At 49.6% G+C, this 13550-nt stretch overlaps 1 protein-coding gene across 6 annotated transcripts in view; it reads left to right on the top strand.

Annotated features, from left to right (window-relative positions):
- The window catches only part of Lrp8 (LDL receptor related protein 8), a 70805-nt gene that overhangs the window by 53906 nt on the left and 3349 nt on the right, over positions 1 to 13550 (top strand). For all 6 annotated transcript variants that reach the window (XM_051171496.1, XM_051171497.1, XM_051171498.1 and 3 more), the window contains 8 exons: positions 397 to 624; positions 1850 to 1968; positions 2212 to 2351; positions 3540 to 3681; positions 4949 to 5101; positions 6184 to 6408; positions 9134 to 9202; positions 13276 to 13448. In XM_051171496.1, the coding sequence (XP_051027453.1) occupies positions 397 to 624; positions 1850 to 1968; positions 2212 to 2351; positions 3540 to 3681; positions 4949 to 5101; positions 6184 to 6408; positions 9134 to 9202; positions 13276 to 13448 (1249 nt within the window). The remainder of the gene's footprint in view (positions 1 to 396; positions 625 to 1849; positions 1969 to 2211; positions 2352 to 3539; positions 3682 to 4948; positions 5102 to 6183; positions 6409 to 9133; positions 9203 to 13275; positions 13449 to 13550) is intronic.

A 13550-nucleotide genomic window follows, 5' to 3' on the forward strand; every position in this document is an offset into this window, starting at 1 on the left:
GTGTACACTGCTCTCTGCGTGTGTCCGGCTTCATCTTTAGTGCCCCCTGGTGATCTAGTCCTTCAGGACTCAACCACAGAGGCTTCTCCTACTCTGCAGGACAAGGCAGTCTCCAATCCCAGCTGCAGTAGCTCCCCACACTGCATTGTCCCTGCCTGCAAGCATCTCCCCCCCCCCCCCCCCCCCCCCCCCCCACTAACTGAGCTCCACCAGGCCAGAAACTAGCCGCTTCAGCCTGTGTCCCTATCCCGGTGGCTCAAGGAATGTGTTGAGGAAAGATTAGCAAACCCACTGCCTTGGCTCAGAGAGAAGACAAAAGGGGAGGGTTGCAGAGGCAGCTCCACATGGGCCCGTGGGTGGAGCATCTGCCCATGGCCAGCCCTGCTTTCTCCCAAGCGCCCACATGGACAAGGCCAGTGTCCCCGACGAGCAGGTGGCCCTCATTGATGAACAGCTGCATTCTCCAGAGGGCCTGGCGGTCGACTGGGTCCATAAGCACATCTACTGGACAGACTCAGGCAATAAGACCATCTCAGTAGCCACGACCGATGGCAGCCGCCGCTGTACTCTGTTCAGCCGTGAGCTCAGCGAGCCCAGAGCCATTGCTGTGGACCCCCTGCGAGGGTGAGTAGCCCCTGCTCGAACATTCCATTCCACCAGCAAAGGTGCTCAGTTCTCATGTGTCAGTTGCAAGAGCTCTTGAAGGTTCTAGGAGCCTGTGGGACAGTCAGACACAGAGAAGAAAGTCCAAATGGCCCTCATGCTGTTCATCCCCAGCCAAGGTATTGGCCAGGAGACTTGGCTCACTCATTCTGCCACTGAAATGGCTTGTCTTGGGGCAGCACAGGACTAGAGATTCCTAGTAGAAGTTTCTGGGGTAGAGGCCTTTCTTCAGGCTTCTGTCTGTGGGTGTCTGGCAGCTGCTTAATTATTTTAGAGGGTGGAGAACTCATTACGTTTCATGGAGCGTATTTCACTGTGGAATACCTACCCATTACACAGTGGAGTTTTCCCTCATAATCCCAAATCTGTCTCCCTATAGCTTTCCCCAGTGGGAGTTACGTAAACCACACACTCAGTGCCACCCTGGGGCTGCTCCGCTCCTAGCTCCTCACCCTCCCCCGCCCCTTGATGCCCAGTATGTGGGCACCTAGGCTGCCTTATTCTGACTACACCTGCATGGAGGCTTAGGAATGCTAAACAAAACAATACCTTCTTCTTCTTCCGTAGTGGAAATGTTCCTTCTTCCTTGTCCTTGGTTGTTAGGGAGGCATAAGAAAGCTGGCCGTGGTGGTACACACCTTTAATCCCAGCACTCAGGAGGCAGAGGCAGGTGGATGTTTGTGAGTTTGAGGCCAGCCTGGTCTACAAAGTGAGTCCAGGACAGCCATGGCTACACAGAGAAACCCTGTCTTGCAAAACAAAACAAAACAAACAAAATGATTTTTTTAAATTCTCTTAAATCACGGTCAGCTGTTGACAGCAGCCTTGTGAGAGGGTGACTCAAAAACGGGGGCCAGGGGGCTGTTACAATCTCTAGAAGAACTGAGGCCTAGAAACAGAACCTGGGTTAGGATGGTCATAGACTTTCTTCTCTGTAAATCAGGAGACGTTTGTAAGGGCCCTTTCCACACAGGTGCTCTAGCCTTCTGGTTAGAGCTGCCAGAAATGAGAACAGGGCTCACAAGCTATTCACATGAGAGCGCGCAGATTATGGGCCCAGAGGATTTCAGAGGCTTCCCCATTAAACATAATCCCCAGCTATTCAGTGGGTCGCTGAGCCTTCGTAACTCAGGCTGCTCCAACCATCCCAAACAAGAAGCTAAATTTGGGTTCGTCTATCTTTCAGGTTCATGTACTGGTCTGACTGGGGGTTCCAGGCAAAGATTGAGAAATCTGGGCTCAACGGTGCAGACCGGCAAACACTGGTTTCAGACGCTATTGAATGGCCCAATGGAATCACCTTGGGTGAGCCCTGCCTATCTACCTGAATTGGGAGCCTGGACTAGAATCTGATCCTGACCACTGTTAGGAGTTCCATCCATCGGTCTTGCCTCGGTCTTGCCTCAGTGTCCCCTCACGGTCGCCAGTGTCTTTGATTCCCTTAGGCTAAGTTCAGTCCGAGGCCTGGGAATGTGGGTTGGGAGGAGAAGAGTGGAGCAGAGATGCAGCTGCAGTAACGGCTGTCTGACCTGACCCCTCCTCCCCAAGACCTGCTGAGCCAGCGTTTGTACTGGGTGGACTCCAAGCTGCACCAGCTGTCCAGTATCGACTTCAATGGAGGCAACAGAAAGATGCTGATTTTCTCGGCTGACTTCCTGAGTCACCCTTTTGGGGTAGCTGTATTTGAGGTGAGCCCCACAAGGGGGGGTAGGCGTGGTTCTCCCTGTGCTTCCCTGAGGACTTGTCCAAAGGGAAACAGAAGAACAGGGAAGCCAAGTTGAGGTGTTTGGATATACTCCGAGAGGCTTTGCAGCCCAGTCTGCCGGACAGCCTTTCCTGGACTCCCTCCCCAGGGGCCTCGTTCAGAGAATGCCACATAGGTAAATGTCTCAGCACAGACACTTCGGCTCCCACATCCTCCGCACCTAGCCCTGTGTCTCACATGCAGAAGCCACTTACCCAAAGGAGGAAAGGGAAAGGGGTATGTGTGTCCTTGGAATCCCTTTAGTGTAGGACACAGCCTGAGAGATGCTATGCAGTTTGGCCCGTTTCTGTTGGCCTTTGCCGAGTCCTGGGGGTCATAGAAGTAAACTAAACACTATCCAAGAGGCTCCCGAGAAGGTAAAGAGTCAAGACGCCCTCCTGCCCTGACCCTCACAGCCTTTCTTCTTGGGAAATAAGGAAGCCAGAACCTACACAGAGTTTCTCACACAAAGCTAACGCTGCCATCGAGGGGAGGTAGAGTGAGGAGACGGTGGTGTGTGGTGGGCAGTGGCAGCGTTTTCTTAGACAAGCTGCATTCGGCACGGCTTGAACTTGTGAGCAAAGTATGTCCTCTAAATCCAGCCCCTGCTTCGATTCAAGTGTCTTGGACGTGTATGTGTGCGTGAACATCTCCCTGGCACGTGTAAAGTATGTGCACGTGTCTGCACAAATGCACCAGAGTAAAGGTGTATGTTCCTGTGTGTGCATGTTTATGTGTGTGCGCGCGCACTAATCGAGACACTTGCATGGCTCTGCCCTTATGAGTGTAGATGGACCTGTGTGGTGTGTCTGGATCTGTGCATAAGATGCATGGATGCACCTGGACTTGTGGATTTGCCTAGAGATGCATGTCTCTTTTGGCTCCAGGAAGTAAGCCTAGCTCAGCAGCACAGAATCACTAAATAAAACCATCTAAGGTAGAAGGAAACTAGGAGAGTTTGCTTCATCACCGAAGGCAGAGAGTCCTCGGAAAGCCTGTGGACAGACAGGGTAGCTAGTGCTGCGAAGACGGCGGGTCAGTTCTTCCTGCCGCTGGTTTGGGTGTAGGTCCTAAGTCTTGCGTCCTGAGTGTGGGTTCTGGGCTTCCAATCCATCACATCTGTATTCCACAGGACAAGGTATTCTGGACAGACCTGGAGAACGAGGCCATTTTCAGTGCCAATCGGCTCAACGGCCTGGAAATCTCCATCCTGGCTGAAAACCTGAACAACCCGCATGACATTGTCGTCTTCCACGAGCTGAAGCAGCCGAGAGGTAGGGCCTCCCCGGTCCCCCCGGTGGCCTGCCTGCACCCTCCCCTGCCACTTAGCAGGCCATGTTTCCTTCCATTCATGTCATGACCCAGGATTCCCAGGAACAACACAGCCGCCCCTCTCATTGGAGAGTGTGCTGCCACATTTTGTCTCATTGCGAAGCAAGGCTAGGAGTAAATAAACACACAGGTGCCCTAGTTTTGCCAGTGCTATAAGAGGTGCTTATTATAGCTCTCATTCAACGATAGAGGGAAACTGAGGCTTGGACAGAAAACGATGTTAGCAGGTAGAAAAACAAAACTATAAACTCAGGTCTACCCCATGATGACAAAGTTCCTTCTGTCCTGACACTTCAATTCTTGCTCACTTCTCGCTCGCTCCCACTTGGCAGCAAGAGAAAATAACGTGTCTCAAGGCCTTACAGTGAGCCAGGTGGTGCACTGGAAGCAGAGTCCAGTAATCATGCTGCTAGGCTGTCTCCTCTGTCACTACTAACTGTAACAGGTATTAGCTGCCAGGGTGAGGGAAACAGCCAAGAGGGCAAGGAGATAGAATTGGTGCCTGAAGCCGGGCGTGGTAGTGAGTTGCCTTTAATCCCAGCACTTGGGAGGCAGAGGCAGGTGCATCGCTGTGAGTTCGAGGCCAGCCTGGTCTACAAAGTGAGTTCCAGGACAGCCAGGGCTACATAGAGAAACCCTGTCTAGAAAAACAAAACAAAAAAAGATGGGTGCCTGATTCTGGTTCTAGAAATCTAAAGCAGAAAGAGATGACAGGAACACAGAGGAGGACAAAGCAAGACAAAAACAGTAGTGGGGAGTTTTTAGTTTGGGAATCAACAAATACCTCAATTTAAGGTCTGTCCCTGGGTTGGAGAGATGGCGCAGTGGTTAAGAGCACTGACTGTTCTTCCAGCGGTCCTGAGTTCAATTCCCAGCAATCATATGGTGGCTCACAACCATCTATAATGTGATCTGATGTCCTCTTCTGGCCTGCAGGTGTACATGCAGGCAGAGCACTGTATACATAATAAATAAATAAATCTTTAAAGTCTGTCCCTAAAATTCCTAGAGTTGGACCATAACACCCACCTCTCAGAACTGTTAGAACCAAGTGAGAGCAGGGATAAAGGACTGAGCTGGTAGGTGCCCAAATCAGAGTAAGGAAAGGTTTTTGAGCAAGTCCAGTTGGTGGGATCTCACTCCTGGAAGACAAGCGGACCTGGGCCAGGGTCCCAGCATGGTGTCTGTCTGCCTCTCTCCCTGCATTAGCTGCTGACGCCTGTGAACTGAGTGCCCAGCCCAACGGCGGCTGTGAATACCTGTGCCTTCCTGCTCCTCAGATCTCCAGCCACTCTCCCAAGTACACGTGTGCCTGTCCTGACACGATGTGGCTGGGTCCAGACATGAAGAGGTGCTACCGAGGTTAGCGGCAGACATTCCCTTGGCGTCTAGGACACTGTGTGCTCCTGGTTTTCCTCCGTCTTCCCTGGCTGCCTGTCACATTTGCACATTCCTCTTGTTCCCTTGAGTGCGTGAGTTCCTGGTGCCTTCTAAGGCTTTCCCATCTCTCAGGAAAGTGCAATATGCACAAAGTATTTTAAGTTCAACTTTCAGGAAGTTTCTGCAATCCCTTGAAAGCCTCAAGTTAATGGGGCTGGAGATGGCCCCGCGGTTGAGAGCATTTGTTGCTCTTGCAGAGGACCCAGGTTCAGTTCCCAGCACCCACATGGTGGTTCACGGCCATCCTTAACACCAGCTCCAGGGGGTCCAATTCTGATGGCCTTCTTCTGACCTCTGAGGGCACCAGGCAAGCATATGGTGCCCAGCAAAATGCCCATAGATATAAAATAAAGTAAATAAATCTTTAAAAAAAAGAAAAAGAAAAAGAAAAGAAAAGAAAGCAAGCCTCATGTGAAGAGCCCTCGATCTCCACCGACTGTTCTACACAGATGGCTGTGTGCTCGCCTGTTTCTTAGCTAGGCCTAGCACACTGCGTAGAAGCCCTTGCGGTACAGTTGTCACGGCGGAGGAGCTCTTCATCCTCATAAATGGGGTTTATTTCCAAGTCCCCGTGTACAGCCAAGACCTCTAGCTTGAACGTTAAATCTGTTGCATCATTTATAATGTCTAGGTCCAACTGGTTAGTGGGAAGAGCTTAAACCTAATGATATAACTGCGTAGAAGGATAAAATGCTTCTAGATGTGAGTTTCTGCCCCTCCCCCCAGCCTTTTACAGAGGCCCCTCCATACTTATTTCTGCAGCACTGTTGCACTGACTCATCTTTATCAGAGCAAAGTGAGGTGCTAGGACTCAGCTGAAGAGCAGACCATGGCTCATTTGCGGGGGGGAGGGGTGTAAGCGGGGTGGTGGTGAGGGCAAGTTTCACAGAAGTGGCATCTGAGCTAAGCCCAGAGGGTGGGCCCCTACGTGTGACTCCGCAGCAAGAATGTGGCGCTAGAGCAACAAACTGCCCTAAGTGACTTCCCCGGTCTTTCCTCTCTAGCACCTCAGTCTACCTCAACTACAACGTTAGCCTCCGCTATGACAAGAACCGTACCTGCTACCACAAGAACCCCCGGGACAGCCATCCACAGCCCGACCTATCGGAACCACAGCACAGAGACACCAAGCCAGACAACTGCCGTCCCAAACTCAGTTAGTGTCCCCAGGGCTCCCAGCATCAACCCATCTACCCTGAGCCCTGCCACCAGCAACCACTCACAGCACTGTAAGGAAACCAGCTCTGCAGCCTTCATGACTGGGGGGTGGGGGTGGGATCCTGTGGAAGCCAGGGCGAATGCTGGGAGTGGCTGGGAAGGGAGAGCCTACCAGAACTAAGGAATTCCACCCTCCTCAGAGGAAGCAAGGGAGGGAAGGGGCCATCCTGGGACTGAGGAGACTTGACTTTTCTTTTTTGTTTGTTTGGTTTTTTGTTTTTTGTTTTTTGTTTTTGTTTTTATATATTTTTTAATTTTTTATTATTAATTTATTCTTGTTACGTCTCAATGGTTATCCCATCCCTTGTGTCCTCCCATTCTTCCCTCCCTCCCCTTTTCCCCTTATTCCCCTCCCCTATGACTGTTCCTGAGGGGGATTACCTCCCCCTGTATATGCTCATAGGGTATCAAGTCTCTTCTCGGTAACCTGCCGTCCTTCCTCTGAGTGCCACCAGGTCTCCCCCTCCAGGGGACATGGTCAAATGTGAGGCACCAGAGTACGTGAGAAGAGACTTGACTTTTCAAGTGAACCAAATGATAACCTCCCCGCTATTTGCTTCTCAAGATGAGGCAAAGGAGCCTGGCATGGTGGTGTGTGTCTTTAATCCCAGCAAACAGGACACCGAGGCAGGTGGAGCTCTGTAAGTTTTAGGCCAGCCTGCTCTACATAGAGAGTTCTAGTCCAGCCAAGACAACATGATAAGACCCTGCCTCAAGAGGGGGGGGGGCGGATAGGCAAAAGAGTCACTGTAAATGCAAGTGCCTGGCTGCCTGGGTGTTTGTCAGTGTCTCATGAGTTCCTGAGCTGTGGGTGTCATCAAGTTTGGAAAGCTCTGATCTGAGCTCCCGGCAGCCTCGGTGAGTTGCCTAGACACTACCCCATAACTGTGATCTGCTTGTGCCTGTTTTCAAACCCTGGGCTGAAATAATTAAGCTCACCACTTCTTCAATCACTGGGCGCAGTAATTGTCTCTGTCAGAACTGCTCTGTCTCATGACTCAGAGGACACCTTTGTAATTGCAAGGAGAGTTCATTTTAAAGGCTAAACCATCTCTCACATTTTTTTTTCCCCCATACATGGCTGGCCCAGAAACCAAGCAACCTGGTGACAGCCTTCAGCTCAGGGCTATTTTACCAGCAGAAGCCCAACTCTAAGAATAGAGCACTCACCCTGATGCCTGCAGACGAAGTAGAATTCCACTTCCTCTCATCTGTGGCACAGCTCTGAGCAATCCTCACGCCAAGTTTTCTAGCATGTCAGAGCAAGGGGACAGCAGTGGTTCCAACTAGCTTGTTTTCTTTTATCTTTCTTTTTTTCCGTGTGTGTGTGTGTGTTGTGTGTCTTTTCATGGTCATGTTTGTGGTGCATGGGTCTGGGGGAGGGTAATGTGTATGTGCATGTAGAGGCCAGAGATCAACTTTGGGAGTGTTCTCGATAGTTCTCCATCTTAACTCTTGAGGCGGAGTCTGTCACGGAATCAGGAGCTCACTGATACAGTTAAACCGGCTGGCCCAGCGAGCTTCAGGTTTCCTCCTGTCTTCCCCTCCTCAGTGCTGGGACTGTGGGCACATGCCGCCACACCTGGCTGTCCTTGTACGGGGAGGCAGAATTCGGGTCCTCATTCTCACATGGTGAGCACTTAACAAGCAAGCCATCCCTCCAGCCCCCTCTAGTTAGCTTTATAAGCACTGCAGCTGTCTGCTTAGGTTCACTCAAGGTAGCTTGGAGAAATAGATTGAGGGGATGGCTTTGGGGACATTGGCAGGAAGCAGTCATTCCCTTACTTGGAGCAAATGTGGCTAGCTGGTCCTCCTTAGCCCTCAGAGGGCTCTCATGGGAGCCCAGGGGACAGTGTGCTCAGATGTCTCAGAGAAGATGGTTAGCAAAGGATATTTATTTAAAATACAGTACGTTTCCCAAGCACTCTTCAGTTTCAGAATGTGTTCTTATGTTGTTTAACAGCAATAACCTTTCTTTTAGGGATGGGAGAGGTCTCACTATGTATAAGTAGCCCAGGCTAGTCTAAACTCGGGCTCTCCTTCCCTTACCATCCTGAGTGGTAGCTCATATGCATGCACTGCCTTGCCTGGCTAACATACCTTTTTAAAAATTTAGCCCTTATAACAACTCCTACTCCCGACTAGCCTCTTGAATTAGGCAAGGCCTGCTAGGTTTTATGCTAAATATCTTATATGAATTATTCCATTTAATCTTTAAATGTATCCCTAGGAGGTAGAAAATACGCTAAGATAAAGAAATATAATGTCTATAATGTCTAATGTTATAGTAGCTTCCACAGTGTCACACAGGTCATGAGTAATAGAGATAGAATTTGAACCCTGACCCAGAAGCCTGTACAGCCCTGGCTGTCCTGGAACTCACTCTGTAGACCAGGCTGGCCTTGAGCTCAGATCCACCTGCCTCTACCTCCCAAGTACTAGGCTGGGATTAAAGGCGTGCACCACCACTGCCAGGAATCTTGATACTATGGGAAAGTATGGGACTTGGGCCATGAGTCTTGCCTGAGTTCAAGTCCCAAGTCTGCATTTATCAAAATTTAGTTTCCCATATGCGAAATGCCCTCTGCCTTATTAGTAAGCCTGAATTATTACATAGCAGCTGGGAGCATCATTTTAGAGTGAGAGAAGAGGCTGGATGGGTCTTACAGACTGAAGCCAGTCAGGGCTTGGATTCCGGTAAAGGCGCATCACTCTGTAGATGTCGGTGTTTTGCAGATGGCAACGAAGGCAGCCAGATGGGCTCAACAGTCACTGCTGCGGTCATCGGGGTCATCGTGCCCATAGGTGAGTGTGGTCCCAACCAAGAAGAGCAAAAGAACTCTTTGCCCAGGGTTTGGGAAGGGTACTAGAGGGATGAGGAACTGTGTGTGCTGCTTGCTTCCGTTTGGGTTCTTGCGTGGCACACAGCGGCCCTCAGCTTCTGGCCCTATATGAACATCCAGGTGCACCTCCCTGCCCCCCTTCACGCCCCATGCTCACTTGAAGACCAAATGAGTGCTCCCAGTTGATGTGCCCTGCTCACCACTCCTAGCAATGGCTGCCGCACGATAGGGAATTGTGCGCTTGTTAACTGAGGAGCTGAACTAACTGCTTGTCATTTCTTGAGGGGGGAAAAAAATCATCCCATCTTGTTTTCTTTCTCCTTGGTTCTCAATAGACATTTATCAAGCAGCTACTGTGTGCCGAATTCTGATAAGGAAAGCGAAAGTAGTTAATGTAGAAATAAGACATGGTCCTATCCTGTGAAAGTCTGGTCTTGATCTAGCAAAATAACTCAGCGGGGGGTGGGGGTGGGGGGGCACGCTTGCCACCAAGGCTGACTACCCAGGTTCTATCCCTGGTACCCACATGATGGAAAGAGAGTTGGTTCCTGCAGTGTGCCCTCTGATCTCTGTACACACACACACACACACACACACACCACCTTGTAGCATGCATGCCTCACCCCACAAAATAAGTAAATGCATGTAAACGTCTAAAATAACCGTCAGGAGAAGGGACACATAGCACAGGTGAGCTCATTGTGACATGGCCAGTCCCGAGAGTAAGCTGGGCTACTTACTGAGCGGGAGTGCCGAGGAATCACTGTAGGTCCACAAGGGAAGGGACCGGCAAGGCTTCCCACTAGAAGTGACCCTTGAGCTGAGAGGGCCAAGTGAGGAAGAGTCACGAGCAGTGCAGACAGCATTCCGAGTCGGGGAGGTGAACCGGAGTTCAGTCCGGCAGAGCAACCCTGGTGAAGACTCAGAACCCGAGGTTCACTCGTTCTCTCCCGCGCCCGTACCCACTTTTCTCTCATACCTGCCTCGTGCCTTAGCGGTGTTTTTGAGTCAGATTGCCCATTTTCAGGCTTATCTCCTGTCTTAGGGGGAGAAAGGGTTTCTTTGGCTTACACGTCCATAAGGCTGTTCATCACTGAAGTCAGGACAGGAGCTCACAGAGAGCAGAGGCCGTAGAAGGGTGCTGCTTACTGGATTGCTTCCAGTAGCTTGCTCAGCCTGCTTCCTTCCTTCCTTCCTTCCTTCCTTCATTCCTTCCTTCCTTCCTTCATGTTTTGTTTCTGTTGTTTTGTTTTCCAAGACAGAGTTTCTCTATGTAGCCCTGGCTGTCCTGGCATGAGATAGAGATTCAGATGTTTTCTTTTGTAATCATATCTGTTCTAATCTGTGACTTTTTTTTTTTCTATGTGTATCTAGATTCTCCCAAACCATATTTAGAGACCCATCATTTCCTTCTGACTTGAGCGATCGTCTTTATTTACATGTAGTATGTACATGCCTATACATGCCGCCCTGTGTGTTCCCCATCACCTCCCGTAGACTAGCAACACTTTGTGAAGTGCTCTTCTTGTAAACACTTTCTAAAGTGCTTCTATCTGGCTTCTCTTCCAGATGAACTTTAGAATAATTGTGCCACTTTGTAAAATCTATGACAAGATTTCCATTGAATTGCTTTGGATATACACTTTTGTAAGGGGAAGTCACACTTTTACAGTGTCAACCGTCCCGTTCTAGGACATGACGTCTCTAGTCCAGCCAGCACTGTGTCCTTTAGCAGAGTCTGATGATGGATCATTACCGCATCTGGCTGCTTCTTGCTAGGTTACTCCAGGATTTCTGTAACTCTACTGCGCTGCTACGAGTGTGCTCGTTCCATGGCACTTCCTAGTTGGTTATTTATTTGGGGAATTTGTTTGTTTGTTTGGATGAGTGTTTTGTTTTTTGGGGGTTGTTTGGGTTTTGTTTTGTTTTTTGTTTTTGAGACAGGGTTGCAGAAACTCTGTAAGCCACACTTGCCTGAGCTAACTTGTAGTCCACACTGTCCTTGATCGTATGATAATCTTTTTGTCTCCGTCTCCTGAGCGCTGGAACTGTCTGGAAGTGCAGAATTCTAATGTGTTACTGTTCAGTTAAAAAGAAAGCTATTGAGTTTTTGTGTTGATTCTGGATTACCGAGATTCTTTCTTTTTTTTTTTTTTTTTTTTTTTTTTTTTGTCTGTTTGGTTTTGGTTTTGGTTTTGGTTTTTCAAGACAGGGTTTCTCTCTGTAGCCTTGCCTGTCCTGGGCTCACTTTGTAGACCAGGCTGGCCTCGACCTCACAGAGATCCACCTGTCTCTGCCTCCCGAGTGCTGGGATTAAAGGCGTGCGCCACCATTCCTGGCTACCTAGATTATTTCTAATACGCTTTTTGTCCACTTCTCTAGCACTCTTAAGTTTTCCTCATTGCTATCTTTAATTATGCTTAATCAGACAGAAACCCTTCTATAGCACCCTAAATAGTTTCTACCGATAAGCTCAGAACCACTGTGCACTTTGGTGGTCACAGTCTTAGAAGTTCCCTTCCTGTAGGCCACCCTGGGTCACCTCTGAGGTTGCCACGTGGCCTTCGAGGTCTTGCCCATCCCTATCATCTTGATCTGACTCTTTGCTTGCACTTCCACCAGCCCCAAAGACCTGTCCTTCAAGTTGGAATAGCATGGGTCCCTTCTTAGGCCTTGGCTCTAGACCTAGAAGATGCCCCTTCCTTTGTTCTCTCTGGCATTGGGGACAAAGAGCATGCTTGGTTTTGACTCTCTCATCTTGTCCAACAAGAACCAAGCTGCTTGGTATTTTTCACCAGCTCCGAAGCCATCAACCCAAACCCGCATTGCCCTTCTCTATCCCTTTCTAGAGACACTTGTCACCTGATGGAGCCTTAAAGTTGCAAAGACTTGTCATTTGGAGGGACTGGCTTCCCCTAAGCGATCCAGAGAAGCAGCAGCATTAGGGTACAAGTGGAGGCAAACATTTCTCAGCCATTTAGCATGTGTCACTGAGCACATGCGTTCTCAGCATGTGCACGAGAGATAACTAAGTACACCCTGGGCTGCAGAGATGGCTCAGCAGTTAACAGCACTTGCTGTTCTATTTCCCGCCATCCTCATCAGGTGGCTCACAACAAACTGTAACACCAGTTCCAGGACAGCGGATGCCTTTTGCTGGTTTCCACAGGGACTTGCACACACGTGTACATAAAAATAATTTTAAAATCTTTTTTTTTTTTTTTGAGACAGGATTTATCTATGTTATTTTGGCTGTCCTGGACTCACTTTGTAGACCAGGCTGGCCTCGAACTCAACAGCGATCCGCCTGCCTCAGTCTCCTGAGTGCTGAGATTAAAGGCATGTGCCATCATGCCTGGATAAAAATCTTTTTTCTTAAAGTTAGCACAGCCCTCAATGGCTCAGTTTAGTTGGGGAAACAGGTATTTAAAAATAGTATGACTTGGGGCTGGAGAGGTAGCTCAGAGGTTAAGGGCACTGACTGCTCCTCCAGAGGTCCTGAATTCAATTCCCAGCAACTTTATGGTGGCTCACAGCCATCTATAATATGACCTGATGCCCTCTTCTTGCCTATAGGTGTACATGCAGGCAGAGCACTGTATACATACCAATAAATAAATCTTTTTTTTTTTTAAACAATGGTCAGCTGGGTGTGGTGGCACATGCCTTTAATCCCAGCACTTGGGAGGCAGAGGGAGGTGGATCGTTGTGAGTTTGAGGCCAGCTTGGTCTACAAAGCAAGTCCAGGTCAGTCAAGGCTACACAGAGAAACATTGTCTCGAAAAACAAAATAAACAAAGGTGTGAGTTGGGAACGCACCTAAGGGAGCAGCAGAGTCTTCCCAAAGCAGCTGGGAAAGACTTCACAATGGAGGAATTAGCAAAGGAGAGCAGTGATGAGAGGACTTCAGGCTGGAGAAAATGAGCGCACAGAAACAGTGCTGGGAGGCAGTGACGCTGGGGAGCTGGCAGGATGTGTGCTGGCCCCGGGGCCAGAGCTCCTGCATGCTCAGTGTGATGTGTCCTTCCCCCGCAGTGGTAATAGCCCTGCTGTGTATGAGTGGGTACCTGATCTGGAGAAACTGGAAGCGGAAGAACACCAAGAGCATGAATTTCGACAACCCAGTGTACAGGAAGACAACGGAAGAAGAAGATGAAGACGAGCTTCACATAGGGAGGACTGCTCAGATCGGCCATGTCTACCCCGCAGTAAGTATTCCTCACTAGGAGAGCTCCTTCCCTGCCACCTTTCCTCTCACCCTACACCCTTCCTTCCTTCCTTCCTTCCTTCCTTCTTTCCTTCCTTCCTTC

The sequence above is a fragment of the Acomys russatus genome, chromosome 29, assembly GCF_903995435.1.
Source record: "Acomys russatus chromosome 29, mAcoRus1.1, whole genome shotgun sequence".
In the NCBI taxonomy this organism is placed as follows: Eukaryota; Metazoa; Chordata; class Mammalia; order Rodentia; family Muridae; genus Acomys; species Acomys russatus.